Genomic DNA, 26,905 nt, shown 5'->3' with positions numbered 1-26,905 from the left:
TATTACCTATAATATCCAGTTAACTGGTGATGAAATTAATTTCACTTCAGCAATATCAGGCGGATAATCAACGTGCAATCTGCCTAAGTGCACAAAACTATCATTTTTGTTAGCGCTGCATATATTGGGAAAAAAATATTACATGTCAGAGCGTGTTAACACAAGGAGGAAGCCTTGTCATCAAATCAGACCTGAGAGACTTGTCACCACCGTCTCCTGTAATCTGTTTAACACTGTTTATCCTCATCCAGATTGCACACATTGGTGTGGAATGACTGATGTCAGTCACATAATTCAGTCATAACACTCTGCCCCCTAAAGGGGACTTCGATGGATGTTCAGTCCATGATTACGCTGCATGAATAGTGATCCATTCACCCCCTCACCTTTAAAAGCCCCCATGGCAACACTATCCTGATGCAACCCCTCGATCAAGCCCTAACCATCCTTCAGAGAAAATACTAAAGATCCACTGTGGACAAGTGTGTGTGTGTGTGTGAGTGTGGGCTAATCCGGTTCCTGTGTAAGGATGATCTCACTGACCTGCACGCTGAAGGAGAAAGAAAAAGAGAGTGCTCGAGGTGATGACTCCTCCACTCACTTAGGGAACTTTGACTTATGAGGTACGCTGCATTTAGCCAAGCTAATGCAAGTGAGGGTGGTGCCATTAAACTCGGGAAGACAGGCAGGCCAAGGCAGCATGATGCATTCCGATTGGCACGGGACAATATTTCACCATGACAAGCATTACCAATGAATAATTAAGTTTTTAATATAATGATCTTGAGAGGGAGAAAGAGAGAGTAAAAAAAAATGAACGAAATATAGAGGAAGGAGAAAATGGTAATTCCACAATTCATTGCCTTTAAAACCTATCTGGCATTATTACCCAGCAGCGTTGCATGGGGGGGGAGAGCGGCTCTGTTGAAACAAATAGGTTTTTGATGGCTCCGCCAGAGTAGTAACGGTTATTAGGTTTGAGAACTCTTTCATGATGGAAGCGGTATCCTGCCGAGCGGAGATCATGAAATTTTAAGTGGGGAATTTACAGCAGAAAGGCCGCGGGACAGTGAGGCCGTCTGGGCCTAGCCTGGGGACACGTGTGTTTTGAGGAAGCGTAATGTCGGTCTAATGTCACCTCAAATAAATAGTTAACAAGTTGGAGATAGCTGTGCTGGTTGGAACTGGCGCCTGCCTCAACGTCTTTGGCTTTTATTAGAAGAATTTGAATTCAAAAGTGAAGTCAGATGGGAGAGGCATCTGTTGGAGGGTTGAGCTGTACTCTAACATAACCTAGCAATTAGTAAAGCCTGGGAGACGAGCTGCGCAACTGGATTCCAATAATAGCCAAATAAGATGCCGAGCTAAAGGGAAGCTGCTCGGGCTCCAGCAGAATGTAAAATGCCATTATGGAGCTGATAGGGCTGCATTGTAACTGACTATTTATTTAACGGAACATTTTGCTACTTTTTCATATTTTTAACTCATTTTCTTGAGCCAGTATGTGCTAAAAGGACCTTTTTACAGGGTTAATGAAAGGCCACCCGACCCCTATCGCCCCCTGTGGCCAAAATACCACACTTGCAACTTCACAGTTGTCAGTCCGGTCCGCTGGGCCTTAGATAAAATTGAGCTGACTTACCTGACACTGCTGTCTGGCTTCAACTTGTTTCCTGCATATTTTAGATCATAAACACAGCTGATTTGTTTAATTTAGTGATGAATTACTCCTCTGGACACTGAAAGACGTTTCAGCTGTTAGATTAAGGTGTTAAAAAGACGAACGCACAGCGAGGAGATAGTTTTGCTTCTACAAATGGACACTAGGGGTGCAAAAAGCAAGCAAAACTGCTTAGTATCCCTTTAATCCAAGTATTAGGAGTAGTAGTTTTGTGGCCAGAAAGCCACCACAGAGTCATGCCACGTAGGAAGCTTGAAATCTGTTCATGATTGTGCTTTTGGATGTATTGTTTAATGCTGTCTGAAAATTTCCACTTTATTTTCTTTCAGCGGCTGATGCAGGAAATATGGGTTGAAGAATATTTTCAAGGCCTTAGTGCATGAAGAGTATTGGGCAATGTGTGTTCCACTGAGTAACTGAATACTTAAAGAGCAAGTCACCCCCAAATCAACTAACTTTTCTGATAAACTATATAAATGTGTGTCTAATCGTGCTGCAGACACGTGTAGTCAATAGTTTTGCACTTAAGTGCATTTTAGTTCAAATTAAAAATTTCTGCCTAAAACTGTCAGGGTTGTGCCGTTGTCAGGTTAAAACTCTGCACTGTATGTGAATTAAAATCTACCATCGCTATTGGCTAAGAGGTACCCTAGAACGTTAGCTGGTACCATATGATGTCACAATGTCATTGTGAGCCTGTGTGTGTGTGTGTGTGTGTGTGTGTGTGTGTGTGTGTGTGTGTGTGTGTGTGTGTGTGTGTGTGTGTGTGTGTGTGTGTGTGTGTGTGTGTGTGTGTGTGTTAGCGGCTCTGCTCTCTTGGTCTGCTAGGCAACAGCATTTGTTGCATTTTTCAAACAGGAAGTGGCAGTTGAGTAAGAAACTGGTAGGGGGTGACTTGCTGTTTAATTTCATCCGTGTCAGTTCCAAATCTTTTAAGATGAACTTAATTTTGAGTAAACGGCAACATAAAAGCTCTAGAGTTGAACTGATTTTATTTTAGATTTTTTAAAATTACTTGACTCACTAATGAAACCATAATACCAGGTGGCCAATCTCCTCAATCAATGTCGTCCTCTAGAAATGAGCCAAGGACTGCACTCGCAAATTATTTGGAGTCACACCACGTCTTCCAAACATCTCCTTACGTGTCTCAAAATGCCCAACAGAGAGGCAATTTCTCTCCACGCACCGGTGACCTTTGGCATCATATACGTGTAGTGCTTGTTGCCTGTATGATAGATTCGCATGCATATTCATATGTACATATGGCCCAGCAGAATGAAGTCTGTCTGCTTGCTGCAGAATCTCAGGCAGTTCATTACTGGGTGTTCTCAATTGGGTCCAGCCAAACCCCAAGGATTTGTTTGTACATGTGTGTGAGCCTGATGGTGGTGGAATAATTTTTAGATGTTTAAGTGTGTGCGTGGGAGGAGGATGTATCAATTTGAGTTTTGTTGTGGGTTGCGAGGAAAGAGTGGGACTGTGTTGAGAAGCGTAGTACTTACCCGTCTGTCGCAGGAAAGCATGGCGGCAATGGGACGCGTGCCTGTAAATGTTGGAGGTGGGAGGGGTGGTGGTTACATGTCTTGCATTTGCACGTATAATTGTGTCTCTGAGTGTTGAGTGGGTGTGTGTTTATGTGTGTGTCGTGGCGCACACTCAAAGGCTTCTCTTGTTTGTGAGGTGAGAAGTGAGAAAAGTCCCTCAGCATGCCTCCACCTCCTCTTGCTCCATCTGCCCATTTTACTCGGTTCTCCATAAATTAAAAACGCTCTACATCTGCTTTGGGGTACATTGTTAGTTGTGTGCATTTGGTGGTTCCTCTGTTTATGAAAATTTAAACACTTTCCTGCATTTGATTAGTCCCCCCACTCCTAAAACCCCCTCTTCAGTAAACATGACAGAGGCCCATGCTTCATCCTGATGCGTGGAGTAGACCCAGACTTCCACCTACAGGAGAGGAAAAATGATCTCAAAGTCAGTAAAATAAATAAATTAGCATCTGTTCATGGTAAAAGTAATAGTAGCTAATGTGTGAAGCCAGGAGATGCCACTCAGCGCTGATCTGCTTTCACAGCAATAAAACAGTGACTAAGAATATTTTTGGCTGTGGTTTCATGCAAACTGAGTTGAAGAACATCAAGTTGGCAAAGTATGCAAAAAGGGATTATTCTCCGAAACAACCTAGTTATTTTTCTGAAAATGCCAATTATGTTCTTTGCATGAGCAACAAAATTTCTCTTTCGTTAAATCAGATGATCAGTAAGTCAGAGCATTTACATGCACGATGGTGAGAAACCTGAAATTTAAAAGGAAAACTGCTGCTAATTGGAGCAAAGGCGACCACAGGATGTCCCTCAGAGCCGCCGGCCTTGAGTGGAATAATGAGCGTAATCAGGGCTTGTGGTCACAGCGTTGCCCTATACAGAACACCCAGGGCACAAGGGAGGACCTGTGTTTGTCTTTGACATTAACACGCTGGGCTCCGGGGCAGTCATATTTGGCCATGGTTTGGTAACCACGAGCCTCATGGCGGAACAGGTGTTGCACGCCGACGAGGCCATCAATCTCTCACCAGCCCGTCTCTGTAGGATTCAGGGTTAATTATCATCAAATAAGCCATTAAGGGGAAGGATGGAGGCACAGAGTAAGAGCTAACCTTGGCAAGACAAATATGGCTGGGTAAGGTAAAGATGTCTTTTGTTTATGTTGCTAAGGTAACTCATTTCGACTTGAGACTGCTTTGCACAAGTGGTAGCGTCTAGCCAGCTTTGAACTAAGAGTTTTGTAAGTTAGGCTGAACAGTTTGCTGTATAGCGTAAAGCAGCTGGGATGAGAGTCAAAAAAAGGGTAGCGTGCCTTCTCCGAGTCAGGAATGAGGTCCTGTCCCAAGTGGAGGTATTTATCTTGGGGTCTTGTTCATGAGTGAGGGAAAGATTGCAAGATGGTGGGTTGGTTCTGCGTCAGCAGTGATGCGAGCGTTGTACCGATCTGTTGATTTGAAGAGAGAGCTGAGTCGGAAGGCGAAGCTCTCGATTCCGCCCTCACCTGTGGTCACGAGCTTTGGGTAGTGACCAAAATAATGAGGGTTAGGGTTAGGGTTAGGGTTCTGATGTGACTGTTTCTGCAAAGTCTCAGTTGTACCACTGGATGTATATATATCTACAGAGTAACTACCCTTACCTAAATAATTTCATTTTGTTCAAATACACATTTCACTGGCAAGTGTGAAAAATGTAAAGGTGCAAAAACGCTTACAATAGTTTTATTCTTTGCTGCATAATCTAATAACTAATTTTACCACTAATCCCAAGTGAAACACACGATCAGGTAAAAACTGACTCCAAGCATCAAAGGTGGGAGTCCGTGCTAGAATTATATAGATTGATATCTATATAAAACACTCCCATAAAGCACACTTTTTACAACTCTGCACCTTTAGTCTTTCTCATGCTCATTTCAGTGTGAAATATTTCATGTTGCATAAATGGAAAATGTCTTTAGGGTTTTTTTTTTGTCCTCTTAACATATTAATTGGCACTACAGCAAATGTCAGATCGTACAGTAAATTGTATCCAGTGAAGTCAGCGACACCTGACCTATTGAAAATTTTACAGTGTGCTCATACCTTCATTTATCTACTCAATGTTTTCATGAATATGTAATTCTGGCAATTAAACGCCAGCTGACCCGAGGGTTGGAGCATAAACTGGCGCAGTCAAAGTGAGGCAGCATAAATGATGCACTGATCAAAACTCCCCAAAACGCCTGTGCTGCTACATCACACACACACACACACACACACACACACACACACACACACACACACACACACACACACACACACACACACACACAACATAATACCCATCAGCATATGAGCTCTTTCAAAGTGTCACACGGCCGCCGCTGTTTGACAGGCACATCACACATGTGTCATGTTTATAGAGGCCTCAGCAGAGGTGGTTTGTGTTTTGTTTATGTAAATGTTTGGTCAGGGTCAAAGTTAATGCATGTCAGAAGCCAACTTCACCTTGGTTCAGTGATGAGGGTGGTGACACTAAAAGCAAAATTTAAATGCTTCAATTTAATGCCGCATTAAAATCCACAAAACAGTTCAGGATCCTTTTTAATAACCTGACCAACAACTCTCTGGTTTCTACAACCATCACCAGTGTGGATGCAAACCTGCCACACACACTTAGACATGTGTCGGCCTCACCAGGTGGTCCGAAGCGCATGTCTAAACGAATGCTAATATTGCTCCACATCTGTTAGTGGTGTAAACAGTTTGCCACCCTAGTCTATGAAGTGATAATGTGTCAGAATACTGCAAGAGGCCTAAGGGAAGATCAAAAAAATGAAATACTTCCCAAAATAGACCCAAAGTCCCATAATATCTGCCACATGCACAAAAATATATTAACCCTGGAAGTTACAAAAAAATTCTTTATTTTGTTACATTTTGTTTTCAAGTAGTGTTATGGCCATCAGCACAGTCTGATGAAAAAAGATCCCGGACGAGCCCCCATTTATGTTACAACCCCAACAGGATATGTTAAAACGTGAAGGAGGGGGTAACATAAGAACTCGGAACAGTGAAATTAAAAAGTTTTTAATTGTCAAAAGGTCTAAAAACAAGCGTGCAAATGTGACAGGTAGAAGGACTGCTGCATATAAAACTGTTCACTTGATACTAATTCATATCAGTTGATATAAGAACAGAAATAATGTAAATGTGGCAAGAAAATGGTTAAGAGGTTATAATTTGTCATGTTACATTGATGGTTTGCATGTTAGTTAAGAGAACTGCAATCTATACATCAGTGATCGGCTAATAAGCCTTTTCTGGAATCGATTGGTAGTGTCTCTATTCTCCACTAGGGGTTTTTCGCGCGTTCTCCTCACTGCAATAAATGGCTGTATGAGAGACGCAAGTCATAATCACTCTCGTGATTCTTTCCCCCGTTTTCAGGTAAAAGTGGTTAAAGGTTGATATATTCCCAATGTGTATACTGTTAAGATATTTACGAGGTAATTCTCCATTGTTTGTAAGCGTTAGAAGTATTATATTACAGTTTTGTGCACATATACGTGGCGGTTTTGAGCCTCGATTTTGTACTGCGTAATGGCCGGTAGAACAATGGCAGGAGCTAAAAATGCCGCTGTTGGCAGCCATTTTGTCAGGAAACCTGCTCCAGTATATATGTACAGTAAGCCTTTTAATATTTTGGTTTATTAGTTAGTGTTTTCTTCCACCATGTGACATCTAGCAGTACAGAATGTGAGATGTTTCTGTTCATTTTGACTGCAATAAACGGCTGTATGAGAGACGCAAGTCATAATCACTCTCGTGATTCTTTTCCCCCTGTTTTCAGGGGTGTAACACAAACAGATGGTACGCATTATTAAAATAATGCCAAACAAAAACAAGAATGCAAGGTTAACATTTAGAAGACCAATTATCAACATTAAAAACACCTTTTAGTCTTGTTTTCATTTGGCAATATTCTTACGTTGTTATAAAGGTGTGTTTCGACTTTATTTGCCATGTTTTGCAAAATGTGAGTGCTTTGTAAAGGAGTGTTGACTATGCTGTCACTTAACACATGGAATTGTCCTAAAATAATTTTAGGTTCTGTCTCATAGTCTCTGATGGAGCCCTGCAACACAAGCAGCGGCTCTGGATATCAAAGCTCTCATTTTATATCAGCTCGAGTGGGGGAATGGCAGGCTTGGCCAGCTTTATCTTGTTTTCTTAAAGTGACAGAGCCCTTAAATGGCTTATTCTGGAAGGTACTGAAAATGTCAAGAATAAAACTACTAAAATCATTTTTTGCGAAAGGGATTTTGAGCAAAGAACTTCATAAGCATGTTTTGTATCAACCAATAATGATAATTTAAAAAAAGAAATTCACAATTGTCATGATTGCAGGTGAGGAGATGATGAACCATGTGTGGAGAGGCAGCTCAGGAGGTAAAAATGCAGGCTCAGATGAAGTAAAAATTGTTTGAATAAAGTGGGAACGGCAGGACAAAACACAACGCTGACAGCTAACACATACAATGATCTGACAAAGACTGGCACAAGGAGGGAGGTATAAATACACAGGGAAATCAGGAACACATGGGCAGGTAAACAAGGGACAGGTGAAAACAATAAGGGCTAATCAGGGCAGGAGAGAGACTCAGTCAGGAAGGCAGGGGCAGGCAGGGGCAGAATGTGACAACAATATATCTCCTCGAATGCAGTTTATCATAGTCGCTGAAGTCCTTTTCAGACCTTTAATAAAACTTGATAAAGAAACATTTTTTTATAATCAGCTAGAGAATAGCATATTCGGGGTTTATATTAGGCATTTGTACTGATTCCTTATTTCCACACCCAACAAAACCCATAGTGACTGTAGGTTTTTTTTTTCATGTGATATGAAATATAGACGAGCCAATGCTTTTTTTACATTCCCAATCAATTTATTACATTGTTATCGCTGTGGTCACACAGGGGGATTGGCATCTTGCTCTAATCTTATAGTCATACCCTCAGGTTAGCCCTTCCATCTTGCACCACTGACGAAAATGGCATTGAATGAAAACCTTCATATGGACTGTTAAATATATGTAAAAGAAGCCCATTTATTCCCACCTCAGCAGGGCGTTATGTCAAAATGTAAACCCATCAATCAAAAATCATTTAGGACTTTGTTCAAACTTCTTCTCGTTGGTCGATAAAATACACTTTCCAAACTTTAATAGATTGACTGATTCCACCCAAACATTAACTCTATTACCTCAAAGCATCTTAAGCATGCAACCATGATGCTGAGACTCAGCGCAAAAGCCCTTTTCTCTAAATTGTTTTGCACATGGCCATTTTTGATTCTTTCCAGTTCTGCGATCATGTTTCTATTTCTGAAAAATGTCTGGTTATGGATCTATCATTACAGCAATCACTGTCGCTGTTGGATCGTTTCTTCTTCAACACACATCTCATCCAAGGAGGACCTGTGGACTGTCCCAGGGTCCCGTATTGCCTCACACATTATTATCCTGCACTAACTGTGAGTCTCCACAGGCAATCTGCGTCTAGCTGTGCCGTGTGTTTGCAGGGGGAATAGAAATCAGATGCCGTATGGAAGAACAGTTTTATTTTCTTCCAGTTTCATGCAGTCATGCACCCATGCATATTGAAGCAGCAGATTGTAAATGTCTCCTTGTAGATTAAATGAAAGCTACGTTTTAAAACAGGAGAAGGATTATGTTTGTCAGACATTGGGGACTAAAATGATGCTCCTTCTTGTTGATTGCATCACCGACATGGTACAGCTCAAAGAAAGACCACAAAAAATAGCAAATATAATAAAAACGGGCCCTGATCTGGACACATTTTCCTCTTCATTGTCTGTCTCCCTCTCTCAGGTCAAAAGCAGCTGTCTGACTGTGAGGTCTAGTCTGGTTTTTCAAACACCTCCAGTGGATTTCTTCAAATATGTGTGTCGGAGTATTGAGGGAAAATAACAGCAATTGTGAACACCACATTGACAGTTCTCTCTTCGGCGGTATTTTCACTGTCAGACTGAGATCAGCTGCAGAGCCCAAGGTAAGAACGTTGAAGGTGAAGGAGGTTAAGGTGTCTAACTGAAAACGCCAATCATTCAAATGGAAAAATTAATAAGATAAAGGAAATCAACGCTCTAAAATTTTAGCATCTCATTAGCAAAAATCTTGATTTAGATTTTTTTGTTCGTATAGCAAATGTAACCTGAAATGTAATGAGGAATTCCCAAACGTTGTTGTTTTCAACCCTTATCTGTTAAAGGTGTGGGCGACTGAAAAAACATATGTTTAAATGTTTTTACTTATTATAATGGGTCTCTCTCAGTTTTTCATACCGACAGAACATGAAAATAGACTCCTACACCTACTGTATCTCCTGCATTAGCTTCTGATAGACTGTGAAATTTGCCCCCGAAGTAGCTGCCGGCTTCTGATCCGCCTTCCTTTTGAAAATACCGCGGTGTATTCTGGGAAGTTTTTGACCAAGGCCAGGCTACAAGACACCTCCCGTGTATCCTTGCTCAGCTTGCTAAACGGCTAACAAACAGAGAACACATGCCTCGGTAGAACACGAACATTGGAACACGCCTTGGTGGTTCCTGATGTCGTATCTCCTAGGCAACCTGGGTGGGACCAAGACATGAAGGCAATGTTTCTTGACATTGAGAAACACCCCTAGTGTTGCCAGACTCCAAAATCTGCCGTGTGAAGATCAGCTGTGCACCGGATTATTTATACCCCAAATCAAATCATTCATTCCTACTAGAGACCACCGCATGTGTATTGATTAAACGAGTGAATTGCTCCTTTAAGATTTAGACAAGTAAACTTCTTCTGTCACATTTTCATATTCCAGCCAAGCTTGTCAATTTCCTGTAAGAATCTCCAGCACCACTGATGCTAACCAAATAGCCAAAGGAAAAGATTTGCCTGTTCAAAGAAAATTAGCTTGTCTTCTATGATTTTTGGTGATGTAATTTGGAAACACAACTGTAACATAATATAACATTTATTGTAGCAAATGTACCCTGAAAAGGCAGAATAATTTAAACCTACCATGTCACAGTAAAGGTTGGTTTATGCTTGATGCGTCCGCGAGGTCCGCACGGCTCCGCGCGGAAAAGTTGCGTCATTTTGCGCCATTTTAACAACCACGCCCCTCCACCGCGCCTCCGCACGGCCCAGAATTTCCGCAACGCGCACCTCGGAAAATTTCTAACCACGCGGACGGACGGACGCGGAAAAACATGGCGGACCGGCAAGAACTAGTATGGCAGAGGTTCGTAAATACAGACATTTGTATGATTCAGCTCTCAGAGATCACCGTGATCAACATGTTGTTAATAAATCTTGGAGAGGAATAGCTCGCACTGTCGGAAAAGACGAGGACGCTGTTAAAAATGCTGAAATGCCGTGTTGTAAACAGTAATTTCTACTTCTACTATGGTGTAGTGTTGGGTGCATGCCATAGAGCTCCATGCTGCCCCGTTCAGTTTGGGAGAATATTGGCTCACCGCAGAGACAAGCCGCACAAACCATAAACGCTGCGAGTTGTGAAGCGTGTTCCATCCGCGAGCCGCATCACCGCTCGGAAAGTGAATGCGTCAAGCATAAACCAAGCTTTAGAAGCCCAATCTGCTGCTGCCGCACGTTGATGACATCATGCCAAGTCTACTGCAATGTGACTATGGTGCCCTCTGCTGGATTCTCTTAGTTTAGTCATTTCTATCAGAGAGCGTTATTTCGGACATTTATTTTTCCTGAAGCCTTTTGGTTTGACAACATTTTACCCGAAGCCATTTTTCCTGAAACCTGAGACTTTTTTCCATGATCTGAAGTCTGACGCCCAAGACCTGAGGATGTCCTAAAATGTACGTAGTGAGACCACATCGGGTGCCACTCCTGTCAGCTAAGAACAGGAAAATGGGGCTACAATTCACACAGACTCACCAAAACTGGACAAAAAGATTGGAAAACTGTTGCCTGGTCTGATGAGTCTTGATTTCTGCTGCGACATTCAGAGGTTAGGGTCAGAAATTAGCATCAACAACATGAAAGCATGGATCAATCCTGCCTTGTATCAACGGTTCAGGCCGGTGGTCAAAAAAGTCAAGTCAATATCAGTTTTATTGTCAATTCTGCCACATGTACAGGACATACAGAGAATTTAAATTACGTTAATCTCAAACTCTCGCTAGATAGAAAATAAACATTTAGTATAAAAAGAGTAACCAAGTTCAGAGAGACTGTGGGGGAAAAGAGAGGAGAGGGGGGAGAGCCGGAAGGGAGTTTAGCTTCCTAACTGCCTGATGGATAAAGCTGTCCTTCGGTCTGTTGGTCCTGGCCTTGAGACTCCGCAGTCTCTTCCACCTCTGGTAGAGGTTTAATGGTGTGGGGGACATTTTCTTGGCACACTTTGGGCCCCTTAGTACTAACTGATCATCGTTGCAACGCCACAGCCTACCTGAACATTGTTGCTGACCATGTCCATCCCTTTGTCAACACAGTGTACCCGTCTTCCAATGGCTACTTCCAGCAGGATAATGTCCCATGCCATTAAGCTTCTCGGACTGGTTTCTTGAACATGATGAGTTAACTGTACTCAAATGGCTTCCACAGACACTGTGGTAAAAACTGATGCCACCTAGCAGTCGAACTTTGAATTGCACCAAACAAAATAATAACCGTTTGCATGTAAATTCTCAGTAAAAAAAAAATCTATACACTTCTTTTATACATCGATTCAACATCTGAACACAAAATACTTTGATATTTTAATACATTGGTATTTTCTTACATCTCTACTTATATTCCTGTAATATCGGTAAATATCAGTTATCGGCTATAACAGCCACACGTTTTCGCATTGGTGCATCCTTGATTTTGACTAAATATTTTATAAAAAATGAAATAAATACTAAAAGTTGGGTGTTTTGTGTGACCCCTCATATCTTCATGCCCAAGGTGATTGTCTGATGGTAAAACTGCCTCTGAACATAAGTTCAATCCACTCTTATCTGTTCATTATGGCTCCATCAACCCTGGGAAAATACATCAAACAATTCATTAACTAAACCCTTTTACGTTCTTAATTTTTGCAGAGAATGTTATTGTGAGCAGAATGACATTCATGCTCCAGGATTATGGCTCCCATCATGTGCCGGAGGACAACACACTGATGCACATATAATTGGCTCATGTAGCCATGTTGAGCAGGTGCTGATAACGTGCCGCGTGCACCTCTTTCCACTAGCGCGTGTGGCTTGCCCAGCACTGCCCCCTCCCCGAGCCCAGTGAGGGCAAAGAGGGCAAGTAAATGGAAATTCTGCTTGAGATTTTCTTTGAGTTATTTCTTCGTGTGTGTGTGTGTTTGAGGCTTTCGGGGGCCTCATTTAAATCACACACACACCCAGCCTCCCTTTGCCCCCTCACTCCACACTGTTATATAAAAAACATGATTAAAATTCACCACATATTGCTAAGGAGAGCAGGGGAGACGTGTTGCTATAGCCAGATGGATGCCCCTTAAATCTGTCTTCAATTAGTCTCCACTAACTTACATCTTCCAGCTGAATTCTGATTAGCTGATCTGGCAATTTACTCAGCCTGGCTCGAGAGCACTCAGTCTCGCCTTCTGAGTGCAGCATGGCTGCTTTTGAGTATTGTGAACCTTTGATCACAGCCCCCTTATTAACCATAAAAGCCAGTACCTTTAAATTTAGCATTCCCTCATTTCTGTGTCCAACGAGCTTTCTCCCTTTTTGCTACCAAAGATCACAGTTAAAAAAAGGGGGAGGGGGAAAAAGGGATCTGTAAAGGTTTATGATAAAACCTTTTAACCAATGTTTCTCCCCACGAGCCTGCAACCTGCCCTCTGTCTCTGTAACTAGCTGCTTCCCTCTTGTGGCCGACCAGGACACAGTTTCCTAAAAGACCTGCTCAGGTCAACATGTTTGTTTGCTCCTCTTTTCATTTTTAAATAAAGTATTAGAAATCTTATTTCCAACACTGTGTTTGTTCTCTGTGTACACTGCATCCTTTGGATGGACAGATATGCCTCCTTTTCATATTGTTTTCTATAGTTTTTGTTTAGGACAATATGGACAGAAATTCCATCTCCTCTTCCACAATTCAGCTGCGTTCTATTAACCTCGGATGTTGGGACTCAGAGCTGAAAAAGATGTCTCACCTGAGTTAACAGTGTTCTGGCAACACGGTTGGAAAAGTCAAGATTCACAAAGGATGCTTCTCCTATTAGGTTCATGAATATTTTCTTATTTGCAGTTTAATGTATGTGGCATTTTATCTATTAAAGTATTTTCTCCTCAAATCAACACTCAAGTTGTTATTCAGAGCTTTAAATAAAGTGTAGTGACTCATTATTAAGATGAAGCTGTTTTAAATAGTAATGTGGAACAGGCTTGGACAGCATCAAAACCACATTTACTGGTAAAACTGAAAAGAGTGACTTTTCAAATAAAGATTATTCCACCACAACGATAGTTGATGGATACAAGAGGCTGCTATACTGGATGTTGGAGTTGGACTTCTGACTATAAATGTGATGCATCGTTGGTCCAGAGGACGGTATGGATCATTTTCATGAGCTGTACAAATGTTCATGTTGTACATGCGGTCCTGAGGCTGAAGTGTGTCTATTACAAAATCACTGACCCACAGGAAAACTGTATCCACAAAGGAAATAAAACCTTCCTTCGCTTGCAGTTCAGTTCTGGAGATCCTGTGTGAACTGTAGCCCCGTGCTTAGCTGACAGGAGTGACACCCAGCCTGGTCTTCTGCTGCTGGAGTCCATCTGGTTCATTTTTGACATCCAGAGATGGTAGCAGACCTCGGTTGTAACGAGTTATTATTTGACCTACAGTTACCTTTCTTTCATGTCAAATCACTCTGCCCATTTTCCTCAGGCATCTAACTGTCGCTCACTGTTACTTTCTTTTTATTTAGAGCTGTTCGCTGCTGACACTAGAGATGGTTGTGGGTGAAAATCCCAGTAGATCAGCAGTTTATGAAACACTAAGACCGGCCCTCCTGGTACCAACAGCTATGACATAATCAGATTTGGTTCACTTCTGATTTCGTACTCATTCTGAAGCAAGTCGTCATCACATGTCTAGATGCCGATGAGTTGCTGCCATGTGATTGGCTGATTAGATTTTTGTTCTAACAAGCAACTGAGCAGGAGTACCTAATGAAATGTGTAAATGTTCCAGTTTTATTAGGTCATTAGATCCAAATACAGACCACGCTACTCTGGCGGTGAATCTTGCTCAACATAAATAAGGCCAGCGAGCCAAAGGGAGGTTCAATTTGGCATCGTCCACTTCAGCCACTTTTCATTTTACTTTGGCGACTACTCTGAATCTCACCAAGTGCAATTGTTAACAGGTTTGAATGTAAAAACAATGAAGTGTTAGGCCATTTAATTCCTCCACGTTGTTGTTTTGTCTCATTGTGATGTCTTGAAATAGCTGCCAGAGTCTCAAAGGACCAGCTGGTGTAGAAACAGCGGACTTGTTGTAAGTCATGAACAGAACCTCAGTAGAAGACAGCGACGATCACACCCTGACACCTCCGGTTCAGTTAAAAAAAAAAAGAAAAGAAATAAAATGAGTGTATATGTGTAGGAAGGAAACTTCAATAATAAACCTGTCAACACTCCTATCTGAATACCCAGAAGTCCCAATCCTCCTCCTACGTTGATAGTTATCATCATGGATGCTCCTGAGAGACAGGACCTCATCTATCAGTCACACACACACAATCTCTATTTGTCCCATTGTATCCTTAACACAGTCTAAATAGCCTCCAAGTCTGTCGAGGAAGGGACTGGATGAAAGTCGGGGTTAGGGTTAGTTGCGAGGGCTCTGAAGCTGACTTGATTGTTTGTCCCATTCTGATCTACAGTTGAGAGTTGACAGTGCAGAGGTTTCGCTATGCCACCTGCAGACCTCTGGGAGTGAAACAAAAAGTGTGGCAGTCACAGTAGACCTAACCTACTCGGCTCCTGATCATTACCATGCTAAATTTATATTGATTGCTGTAGCTTAGCAGCTGAACTGGGAGCTACTCCCCTGACACACTCCCACTGTTGGTTCTGTGGTACTGAGCTAAAGGTAATCTGGAGAAAATCACAAGCTATGTCACTGTAGTGGTTTTTACAGTACAGCTATACATGTATTTGAACCTGACCATACCTTCAAGCAATGATTTATAATGATGAGTTTCTTGCTTGAATGCAAAGATGCACACACAAGGGCTTGTCCTGGGGGAGAGGGCACGGGTTCAGGACACTTCCTGCTTTTTCTGCCCTTACTCAGCTGGGTAACTGTGTGTTTGTGGCATGTCGCCTCCTGCAGGCACCTTTCATCACACATATGCATATGTGCTCGCCCTTGACATTATCATCAGCAGATTTGTGCAAGAGGCCCTGAGGTAAGGTTGAAATACTGCTGAGGCTTCTGAGAGTGTCCGCTTTAAAGCGACTGTCTGTGGGCTAAAGACTCACCCACAGACGGAGGCAGACGAAAGGAAAAAGCTCAGTGACTGAACCTCGCAGAGCACCCCTCAGGGGACAGCAGTAATTAAACAGTGATTAAATTAAGGGGCAATGCGAGTAAAATGCAGACTGATTGACACGCCGCTGCCTCTGCTCCCCACCGCCACCACTCACTAAGGGTTCAGCTCTGTCATTGAGCTTTTGCCTTCTATTGACCTCCAATTACTCACCCACTCTAAATTTTTCAAGGTCCAATTTTCCAAAACTATGTTCTTAACTGTGTCGCAAGCATGGATCACTGCACATTTCTGTCTGTAAAGGCTGAGCTGCTTGACTGGAACGCAGAAGCTGAGAAAGGCAAAAACAAGTCTTTGTGCTCCTAATGCTATCAGTGCTTACTTCAGATGGATTCACAAACTACACTGCTCTACCGCTGCACCCGATCCGTCGCTGCTGCAGGTGGACTCACAGAAGTACAATCAGAAAAAGCTGCAAGTGATTCAGAAAACGTACTCATGCAGAATCCAAAGTGAGTTCCCTTTCTTGAGTCGAGCAGCTTCAGAAGTGCCTCATCAAATGCACCCCTACAAGGGGAAATGCAATAAATTACCTCTGGCAACTCCTTAAACCCAAAGCAAATAGACAGACAGAAAAGCTGAGCAACAGCAATAAAACCAGCTTTAACAAAACAATGAGAAAAAACGGAGACGCTGAAATTGCCTTCGCCTAGTTCTCTAATTCTCTACACGTTGCTGGCTCGCCACACCGCCTCAGGTCTTCAAACCCCTCTATAGATTTCTATAAACCAGGATTTGTGGTCATGAACAGAGCACTACTGAAGGCCTTAAATAATCTGTTAAGTCTTCTGATCATGGCGATGCTCCTTTTGCTCTGTAATACAAATTCAAATAGCCACATGAAGATGGATTATGAGGCAGACAGAAGGAACCCACTTTAAAGGATGAGTTCAAGATGACTGGTATCGATTAAGTGCTCAGTGAGAGCATGAGAAGGCCAGCCACCACACAGCTCATGAAAGAATCATCTCGCTCACACACAAGGTGCTCGGCAAACATCCAGGCGTGGCGCGGAGGTGTGAACACACCGTTGGTTGTTTTTGTTGTTTCACTTTTTCTTACAGTGAAACTCATTAAAGAGACCATACCCAACCTTCCTTAACCTAAGAGGAAGTAGGGGTGTAACATTGTGCAAAAATCATTTTATTTCAGTAAGTTAACTTAGGTTTGATATATTTATTATTATCTTAACAATGAAATACACACATACATACACACATACATACATTTATACATACATACATACATACATACATACATACATACATACAAGCATACATACACACATACATACATACATGCATACATACACACATACATACACACATACATACATACATACACACATACATACATACATGCATACATACACACATACATACACACATACATACATACATACATACATACATACATACATACATACATACATACATACATACATACATACATACATACATACATACATACATACATACATACATACATACATGCATACATACATACATACATACATACATGCATACATACACACATACATACATACATACATACATACATGCATGCATACATACATACATACATACATGCATACATACATACATACATACATACATGCATGCATACATACAAAAAAAATACCCCAAATTAAAACCCACCCTAATACCCCCCCCCGTTCGCTGTCCGATAGTCCAAATTTACAAGGTAGTACATACAATCAATACGAGGTTGGCACCAGCAAAAGTTTGCAGAGTAGTGAGAGAGGGAAGATAAGTAAACGCATATGGATAGAATATAAATATATAGATAAATAAATCAAGATCACTCCTGGACCTGTGTGGATGGTCAATCGAAAAAAGACAAAAAGGGCCTCCAAATATTTTTTTATTTGTTCACAGAGCCTCTCAAAACGAGCCTGATTTTCTCTAGTTTGAGATGAAATATTACATCCTTAATCCAATGCGAGACTGTGGGAGGGGCTGCGTCTTTCCTTTTCAAAAGTACTAGGCGTCTCGCCAGTAGCGTAGAGAAAACAATACCTTTTTGACCCTCAGCTGGTATTGCCAGGCCCTCGGAGTCAACCCCAAATAGGAATGAGAGCGGATCGAGTGGGACCCCATTCCCAATATGCACGACAAAGCTCCACGAATATCCATCCAGAATTTTTGTATTTTGGGACAAGATCAGAACATATGGATCTGGGTTGCCTCTGCTTATTTACATCTTTCGCAGGTCGGGTCAATCTGGGGATACATCTTTGCTAATTTTGATTTCCTGAGATGGACCTTGTGCACTATTCCAAATTGCAGGAGGCAGTGTCTTGCGCACATGGAGGATGAGTGAATATTATATAGAACCTTGCCCCAGTCTGCTTCAGTGATATCGATTCTGAGATCTTCCTCCCAAGATCTCTTAATTGCAAACGTAGACAAAGAGCCCGGGCACGAGATCAGGGTGACCATTGACACTTTATTTTTCTTAGTCGGGTTGAAACCCATAATATCGTCCATTACATTGCCAGGGGGTCTATTTGGGAACCCTGGGATAGAGCCTGAAAGAAAGTGTCGTATTTGTAGATACCTAAAGAAATGTGATGGGGTAAGTTATATTTTTTGGTCAGCTGTTCAAATGAGGCGAATGTACCATCAATGAATAGTTTTTTTAGAGATCTCAGCCCTCGCCCCTGCCATCCTTGAAACATGGCATACGGCACTGAAGGGGGAAAAACATAGTTGGAGGCTACTGGGCTTCCTAAGCATATTTTCAAAAGTTTAAAATGTTTTCTAAATTCAACGCAAATCTGGATAGTATTATTAACTACCGGATCCTCGGTTAGAAAGCTTTTTGGCAATAGAATATGTGCACCTACAACAGACGACAGCAAAAAGGGACCTGAAGAAAGCTTCTCCATTTCCACCCATTCGGGTCCTCTGTCGTCCTGCTGATGGTGCAGCCAGTAGGTTAGACATTGTAGGTTGGAGGCCCAGTAGTAATAACGAAAGTTCGGTAGAGCTAGGCCTCCAGCCTGCTTTGACTTTTGCAGATGCGCTTTATACAAACGTGGTTTCTTGTTGTTCTAGAGGTATGATGTAATCATAGAGTCTAGTTTCTTAAAATAAGCATTAGAGATACAACATAGAGGGAGACTTTGAAATAAGTAAAGGTATTTGGGTAATATTGACATTTTAACTACATTCACTCTCCCAAATAACGAGAGGGGAAGAGGCGACCACTTTTACAGATCTTGTTGCGTACTGAGGTGTAGCTTAGCCAAATTTCCTTTAAAGAGGTTGCTGAAGGCTTTCGTCACGATAATGCCTAGATAAACAAAACTATGTGTTGCAATCTTAAAGGGAGCACTAATGGTTGCCAGAGTAGAAAGGGGCTCATTTAAAGACAATAGTTCACTCTTGTGTAGATCCAACTCATAGCCTGATACCAACCCAAATGTGTCAAAGAGTTTGAGAATGTGGGGAATGGACCCCTCAGGCTTGGATACAAATAGCAGGAGATCATCGGCATAAAGAGATCATTTATGCTCAGTTCCATATCGTGAAATACCTTGAATAGCCTGATTACTTCTTATAGCTATTGCCAATGGTTCTATAGCTAAAATGAAAAGAAGGGGGCAGAGGGGACAGCCCTGAAGGGTTCCGTGATGCAAGCGGAACAGTTTAGATTAATGGTTGCTAGTGAGTACCATAGCTGAAGGATATGCATAGAGCAGTTTTACCCAAGACATAAAGGAACTCCCAAATCTAAATCTTTGCAAGGCCTCAAAGAGATAATCCCACTCCACCCTGTCGAAAGCCTTCTCCGCATCCATGGAGAGGAGGCATTCGGAAGCAGATTGACTGGGAGTGTACATTATAGTATTACAGTATTATAGTAAGTTAATTTAGACTGAGAGACCATCTAAAGACTCGGGAACTCTTTACAGATGTTTTGGATTCATTAGGTGATTGTAGTGACACGTCGATTCTGGAATATTGAACATTTTCACAATATTCTAATTGTGTGAGAATTTGAATGTGTGGTTTTCATAAGCTGTAAGCCATAATCATCACATTATAACAAATAAAGGCTTGAAACATCTGGCTTTGCATGGAATGAGTTTATCTCAGATATTAGTTTCACCTTCTAAATAGAATTAATGAAATAAACGAACTTTTGCACAATATTCAAACTTTTCCTGTTTCAGCTTTAGCAACTTCTAGAGTCCTAGAACGCCCTAGAACACAATTTCTAGTTTGTAGTTGTTAATTATGAACATTTACAAGCTGATAAATCTCAAAGTATGTGACTGGCATGGTCGAAACACCCATCATTACTTTTCATTTAAATAGCAGTACAACACGTGTGCGATCCAGGGCGTAAGGCAAAGTGAATTAGAAAATAAGTGTTTTTAGCCTCGTTGACTTGCATTCATTTTTTCGTTCTTCTGGGGACCCATGGTGCAGAAGTGACTTAAGCACCCTATTGCCTTTGCCAATTACTTTTGAACTTCAGGGAAAACAAGGGTGTGCTTTGAATTTAGACAGCCTTGTTGGTTTGCTGTGATGTAATATGTCTTAAAATATGTGTTTGGAAGGCTGCAGCCCCTGGATTTGGATTTGAATACCAAGCTAACCGTGAGTCACTGTGTTCAATGTGCTACTGTTTTAAAAACTAATCTGATGCATAAAATCTCACAGAAACTTCATCAAATAAGTTTCCATTACATGATTATTCTGGTCTATTTCTACGTTGCAGCAGGAATTGCACCAGGCTGCACCAGAAATTCTACACCTAGCTTCTGCGTATGCTATTTGAGCTGAAATGATAATAGCATTCTGCAGAGATAATGCATTTCAAGAGAGTGAGACAAATTACTTGAATAATCCAGAAATCCTTTTTTGATTTTTGTCTTATTTAGTGAGAGGTGACATTCCACGTGCCAAGAGCCAGCTTCTGTAGCCAAGGATCAGGTTCCCTCTTCAGGCTGTGCCTAGCCGAAATCCATGAGGAGTCAGTTGAAGTGGCTCGGGCATCTAGGATGCCTCCTGGACAACTCCCTGGTGAGGTTTCCCGGGCACACCTAACTGGGAGGAGACCTAAGGGAAGACCCAGGACATGCTGGAGGGACTATGTCTCACGCCTGGCCAGAGAACACCTTGGGATACCATGCTAGGAGCTGGCCCAAGTGGATGCGGAGAGGCAATTCTGGGCATCCCTGCTTAGGCTACTGCCCCCACGACCCAACTCCAGATAAATGGATGGAAGAAAATGGTATTATTTAGAGAATCATATAGCAGATGAAACAGAAATATACTTAATTTCTCAGAGCTGAGGCTTTTCAACGAGTCATATGCAACAGGTTAGATATTCTTTCTGCATGACCTCCCTTAAAAAGATCTGAGCCTTCTCGAGTTTTAAGATCCCATTAGTGCCTTTATACCTGGTTAACAATTGAAAGTAGCAGATGTCAACAGCAAGTAAGATAAGTGCACTTAAGTGGAGACGGGTTTCCCCGTAAAGACAGAAATGACACATTATGCCAGAATCCATTCTTCTTTTGATTTGAATGCTCAGTTTGCACCACACATTCCCTCACTCCTGACGCTTGTAGTGCAATGAAAAAGAGGAAGGATGTTCCCAAAGATAACACGTGAATTAAATTTCTTGGCGAAACAGTGGTGCTGGAAGACTTGGCCCTGCAAAACATAAATTGTGCAGCCGATTTACTGGTGTCAGAGTTTGTGATGATGCCGCGCGAAGACAGCCCTAATCGCTGCAGCTCTGGCAGCCTGACCCACCTCATCATCCTTGACATTTAGTGCAGTGTTGTCTCCCTCTCTCTCATCTCCTCTTCACGGTAAACAAATGTTTTAACCCTGATTTGTATCAGTGGGACTGGAGGACATGAAGTGACATCAAGTGTGGAAAACTTCTGAGAGAGAGAGAAAAGGGTGATAAAAAATAGATGGGGAAATGAGGAGAAACATTATAAATAGGGAGAGAAAGAGATGGAAGCAGAAAGGCTTTCTTGAAAAAAGTGGGAAAGGGTGAGGAGACCATCAAGGAGAGCAATCCAGCAAGACTGCCACCGCCTAACCGAGGGTATCTGAGACTAATCTCCAAGGAAAGCTGTCAGGTCTCTGCAGACAATGTTCTGATGGAAACGAGGCAATAAATGCTCCTTAAAGCCATCATAAATATGCAGCTTCCTGCCTAACAGCCACTGCTCAGACCTGGATCCGACCTCATTATCCTTCGTCTGCACTGGCAGTTTTGCATGCCAAGCTACATGCAGGATCACTAAGAAACGCCTCGACGCAGGCCTCCGAGGGATATGTAGCTCATCAAACCGGGGTACTTTTTTAAAAAAAAAAAACATATGGCGTGTTTTTTTAGAGAGAAAAAATCAATTCATTTGTGAGGTTTGGTTCGGTTTTCAATGCACTCCGAGAAACTGAAATTGTTCATTGAGCGGAAATCCAAACATTAAGTATGTATGATCTTGAATTTTTTTTTCCATTATGTATGGAACTATGTGTGGCTTAAAGGTGAATCGTATGAATAATCAAAAGGCACAGCTGGATCTCTAGTTATTTCATTTATGTCAGGAGCTGCCATTGTGCAGGATCATCACCAGTACACGGTTAAGGCACATTTGACCTGATTATCTAGAAAGACCAATGAAAAATCTTGGCTTAACCGAAGCGGAGAATGGTGAGAACAGTCAGAGTCAACCCACAGACCAGCCCCAAAGACCTACAACATCATCTGGCTGCAGATGGAGTCAGTGGCGGTTCTACATGGAATTACTCCCCGGGCGAGACCCTTGAGCGCCCCCCCCCCCCCCCCCCCCCAGTATTTATAATATTATGAATTATTCCATAAAGATAAACAATCAATGATGAGCAAGAGTCTCCCTCTAGACCTGCTGAAAAGGGACACACAACAATACAACAGGAGCAAGCTATCACTGCGTCAACTTGATGAAGAAGCATATAATCAACGTTTCTTTACTGAACAATCACACGATAATAAATCACAGTGCATTAAGTGCCAACCACAGCCTTAAGACATGTGTTGATAATGCCCAAGTCCATATTTATGAGAGCACCATGTGAGCACCTATGTGTGTGGACACGCGCTTGTTTATGTAAAGTCTCTCTATAGGAGCGTCCAATAGAGAGTGTGAAGGGCCACAGATCTGCCCCCCAAAGATGTGTAGAAGATGGAGGGAGCTCCAAGTCCCAGAGATCCAGGAGCTGCCCCAGAGCACAGGGACCCCAGAGAGACTTTGACCAGGAAAGCCCCTGCCCCCCCTCGAGAGATGCAGAGGATTGGCCCGGGGGGCCTCAACCAGCAGCCGGCAGAGTCCCGGGAGATATCAGCGGCAAGCCCACAGGCCCGCCCACAGCCTCTCACCCCCAGCCAGTCAGAGTCAACCCACAGACCAGCCCCAAAGACCTACAACATCATCTGGCTGCAGATGGAGTCAATGTGCATCGTTCAACTACTGGACGCACTTTACACAAGTAGATGCTGCATGTGCCAGAGCTGGATCTTTCAACAAGACAACAACCCTAAACACTTCTCAAAATCTTCTACAGCATTCATGCAGAGGAACAAGTAGAATGTTCTGGAATGGCTATCTCTGTCCCCAGACTTGAATATTATTGAAAATCTGTGGTGTGAGTTAAGGAAAGCTGGCTATGCTCAGAAGTCATCAAACCTGTGTGAACTAGAGATGTGTTGTAAAGAAGAAGGTCCAAAGCACCTTCAACCAGAATCCAGATTCTCATTAGAAGCTATAGGAAGAGTTTAGAGGCTGTTATTTCTGCAAAAGGAGGATCTACTAAATCAGTGGTCCTCAATAGGTGGCTCGCGGGCCCACTCTTTGTGGCCCCCGAACCCCGCGTGCTGTCACATAGAGGGCTGGTGTAATGAACAGCCAGCAGCAAAGTGACAGCAGCAAAGCAACCCCACCCTCCCCCCCACCGCGTCACACAGCTGAGCCGGAGGGGAAGGGCCAGGTGTTGTCCTTCTTTCTATTGAAAGCTTGTGTTTTTTATGTGCAGTACAGCCAGCAATGCAAACAGCAGCAACAGTCCCCCCCCCCCACCCCCCACCACCACCACACACACACACACACACACACTTCATTGAAATAAATCCCAGGGTGTACAAAAACACAACTAATTCTACCATGTCATTGTTCTTTTTTCTTTTTCTTTAACTGAAACAAACCCAACGTTGAAAAGTTCTGAAAGCATTATCGATTTGTTTCATTTTAAAATTGATTCTGGAATCCTTCGACTGCTGCCACCATTGGTTACCATGAAAACAATGCTACATGTTTTTTTTAAACTGTTCCAAGTCTGTGATTTATGAGAAGACCCTTTTAACCTTCAAGCGGGTACTTGAACCACATTATCACAGAAACGGTAAGAAAAATAATGCTTTTCAGAATTTATGACATGATTGTATCACCCTCTGAAGTGCCTTTTTGAAATTTTCACTTTTAAAAACTTTGAATATTAGCAGTTTCATTCTCAGAATGTCTATTGTTGATGCATGAAACATCTGCAGTAAAATCATATTAATAATACAGGTGATTTGGGCTGCCAGTGAGATCTTTAAATGAAAATCAGTAGATTTTAACTATTGTAAAGTACTGTGTGCATAGCTACCCATCATATCCCTCAGAAGTAGTTAAACATTATTTTAATTGCTATTTTCTATAGCATTTCCTCTGATATGTTGTTTTCTTTTGAATATTCCAGAGGTGATTCCTGGATAGAGGAGTGGAGTGAAAAGTCACCAACAGGACAATGTCGTCACTTCAAGAGGTTGGTTGATTTAACTTGTGGATATACTACTGGAGATTCTTCCTGCCAACAGCCATCATAATATACAACAAGTCTTTGATGACTTGATTATTATTATTATTCTGAGCTCCAACAGCAATCAATTTCCCTCTGGGATTAATAAAGTATTTTTGAATTTGAATTTGAATTGAGATTATGTTCAATGATGCCCAATGCATTAACATTAACAAGAAATCTGGTTGGAAAACATCTGAATCATTTGAAAAAAAAATGTAGGCAATATTCAAATCTGTATATAATGTTCTACTTATGAATGGTGACTGTTATGAAATTATTATGTAAATTTGTCATGATAGAACTTAGTTTATCTCCTTATGTTTTTTCAAATGTAAACACGAGATTCTGAGAACGTTTCTGAACGTAACTGAAATAACGATTTTTTTTTTCTTTTTCATTATTTCAAAGACCCAAACCTGCAAAGAAGAGGAGAAAGTTGAGGATGAATCAAATCTTAGACCGTTGGATCAAACTGCAAAAAAGGCAAAGAAGCTGCACTGCTGTGATCACCATGACAAGACCTTTGATTTACCCCCCAATTTAAAAAGTCACCAGAGGACCCACACAGGAAAAAAGCCATTTCCCTGTGACCAGTGTGGGAAAAGCTTTACTCTGTCAGGAAATCTGAAACGTCACCAGCGGATCCACACTGGAGAAAAGCCATTTCTATGTGAAGAGTGTGGGAAAAGATTTACTCAGTCAGGAACTTTGAAATATCATCAGCGGATCCACACAGGGAAAAAGCCATTTCCCTGTGACCAGTGTGGGAAAAGCTTTACTCGGTCAGGAAATCTGAAACGTCACCAGCGGATCCACACTGGAGAAAAGCCAGTTGCCTGTGACCAGTGTGGGAAAAGATTTACTCAGTCAGGAAATCTGAAACTTCACCAGCGGATCCACACTGGAGAAAAGCCAGTTGCCTGTGACCAGTGTGGGAAAAGATTTACTCAGTCAGGAAATCTGAAACTTCACCAGCGGATCCACACTGGAGAAAAGCCATTTCTATGTGAACAGTGTGGGAAAAGATTTACTCAGTCAGGAACTTTGAAATATCATCAGCGGATCCACACAGAGAAAACGCCATTTGCCTGTGACCAGTGTGGGAAAAGATTTACTCAGTCAGGAAATCTGAAACTTCACCAGCGGATCCACACTGGAGAAAAGCCATTTCCCTGTGACCAGTGTGGGAAAAGATTTACTCAGTCAGGAAATCTGAAACTTCACCAGCAGACCCACACCAGAGAAAAGCCATTTCTATGTGAACAGTGTGGGAAAAGATTTACTCAGTCAGGAACTTTGAAATATCATCAGCGGATCCACACAGAGAAAACGCCATTTGCCTGTGACCAGTGTGGGAAAAGATTTACTCAGTCAGGAAATCTGAAACTTCACCAACGGATCCACACTGGAGAAAAGCCATTTGCCTGTGACCAGTGTGGGAAAAGATTTACTCAGTCAGGAAATCTGAAACTTCACCAGCAGACCCACACCAGAGAAAAGCCATTTCTATGTGGCCAGTGTGGGAAAAGATTCACTCAGTCAGGAACTTTGAAAAATCATCAGCGGATCCACACAAGACAGCAGCAGTAACTTGTCCGACCAGTACAAAGAGAGGTTTCGTGTCACCATCAGCAAATTTACATTGATGTCGCGAAGAAAAACGTCCTTTAATTGGGTCAAAGTTTCAAGCCACAAACAGTGTTTTAATAATATTAACCTGCATTCAACTCAGTGTGTGAAGTTTTCTTTTAAATGCAAATACACACACACACACACACACACACACACACACACACACACACACACACACAACAATGATTATCTATGCTTAAACAAACATTATAAAATTAGTGCCATATAAAGGTTTTTGACCTTTGTTTCATAAAAAAAGCACTTGTGCACCCACTATGGGGAGCCCACAGTAGAGGCCATGGACAGCTCCTTCAGTGGCAGACTGAGACATTCAAGATGTAGAACAGAACGTTACCATAGGTCATTCATCCCCTCTGCATTAAGCGTGTATAAATCCTCAGTTTAACTGGTACTGGCAGTATCCTGTTACGCAATAACATCAATGTAATATTCATTATGTGTTCTATATTGTGCAATTCCAGATGTCGGACAAGGGTAGATTGCTTTCTCTGGGTCAGGGATGAGGTCCTGCCTCAAGTGAAGGAGTTTAGGCATCTCTCTTGT

The 26,905-nt window shown here is 42.0% G+C and overlaps 1 protein-coding gene across 1 annotated transcript; it reads left to right on the top strand.

Moving 5' to 3' along the window:
* The first annotated feature begins 24,179 nt into the window (after positions 1-24,179).
* LOC107392263 (zinc finger protein 235) lies at positions 24,180-26,436 on the top strand. Its single transcript, XM_054741421.2, has 3 exons — positions 24,180-24,268; positions 24,608-24,673; positions 25,118-26,436. Exons 2-3 carry the CDS (start codon positions 24,656-24,658, stop codon positions 26,297-26,299), a joined length of 1,200 nt encoding a protein of 399 aa, XP_054597396.2. The 5' UTR covers positions 24,180-24,268; positions 24,608-24,655; the 3' UTR covers positions 26,300-26,436.
* Positions 26,437-26,905: the final 469 nt, after the last annotated feature.

This window comes from Nothobranchius furzeri, chromosome 18 (genome assembly GCF_043380555.1).
Source record: "Nothobranchius furzeri strain GRZ-AD chromosome 18, NfurGRZ-RIMD1, whole genome shotgun sequence".
Lineage (NCBI taxonomy): Eukaryota > Metazoa > Chordata > Actinopteri > Cyprinodontiformes > Nothobranchiidae > Nothobranchius > Nothobranchius furzeri.
Note: the sequence above shows the minus strand (reverse complement) of the source record. Positions and strands in the feature narration are given on the sequence as shown.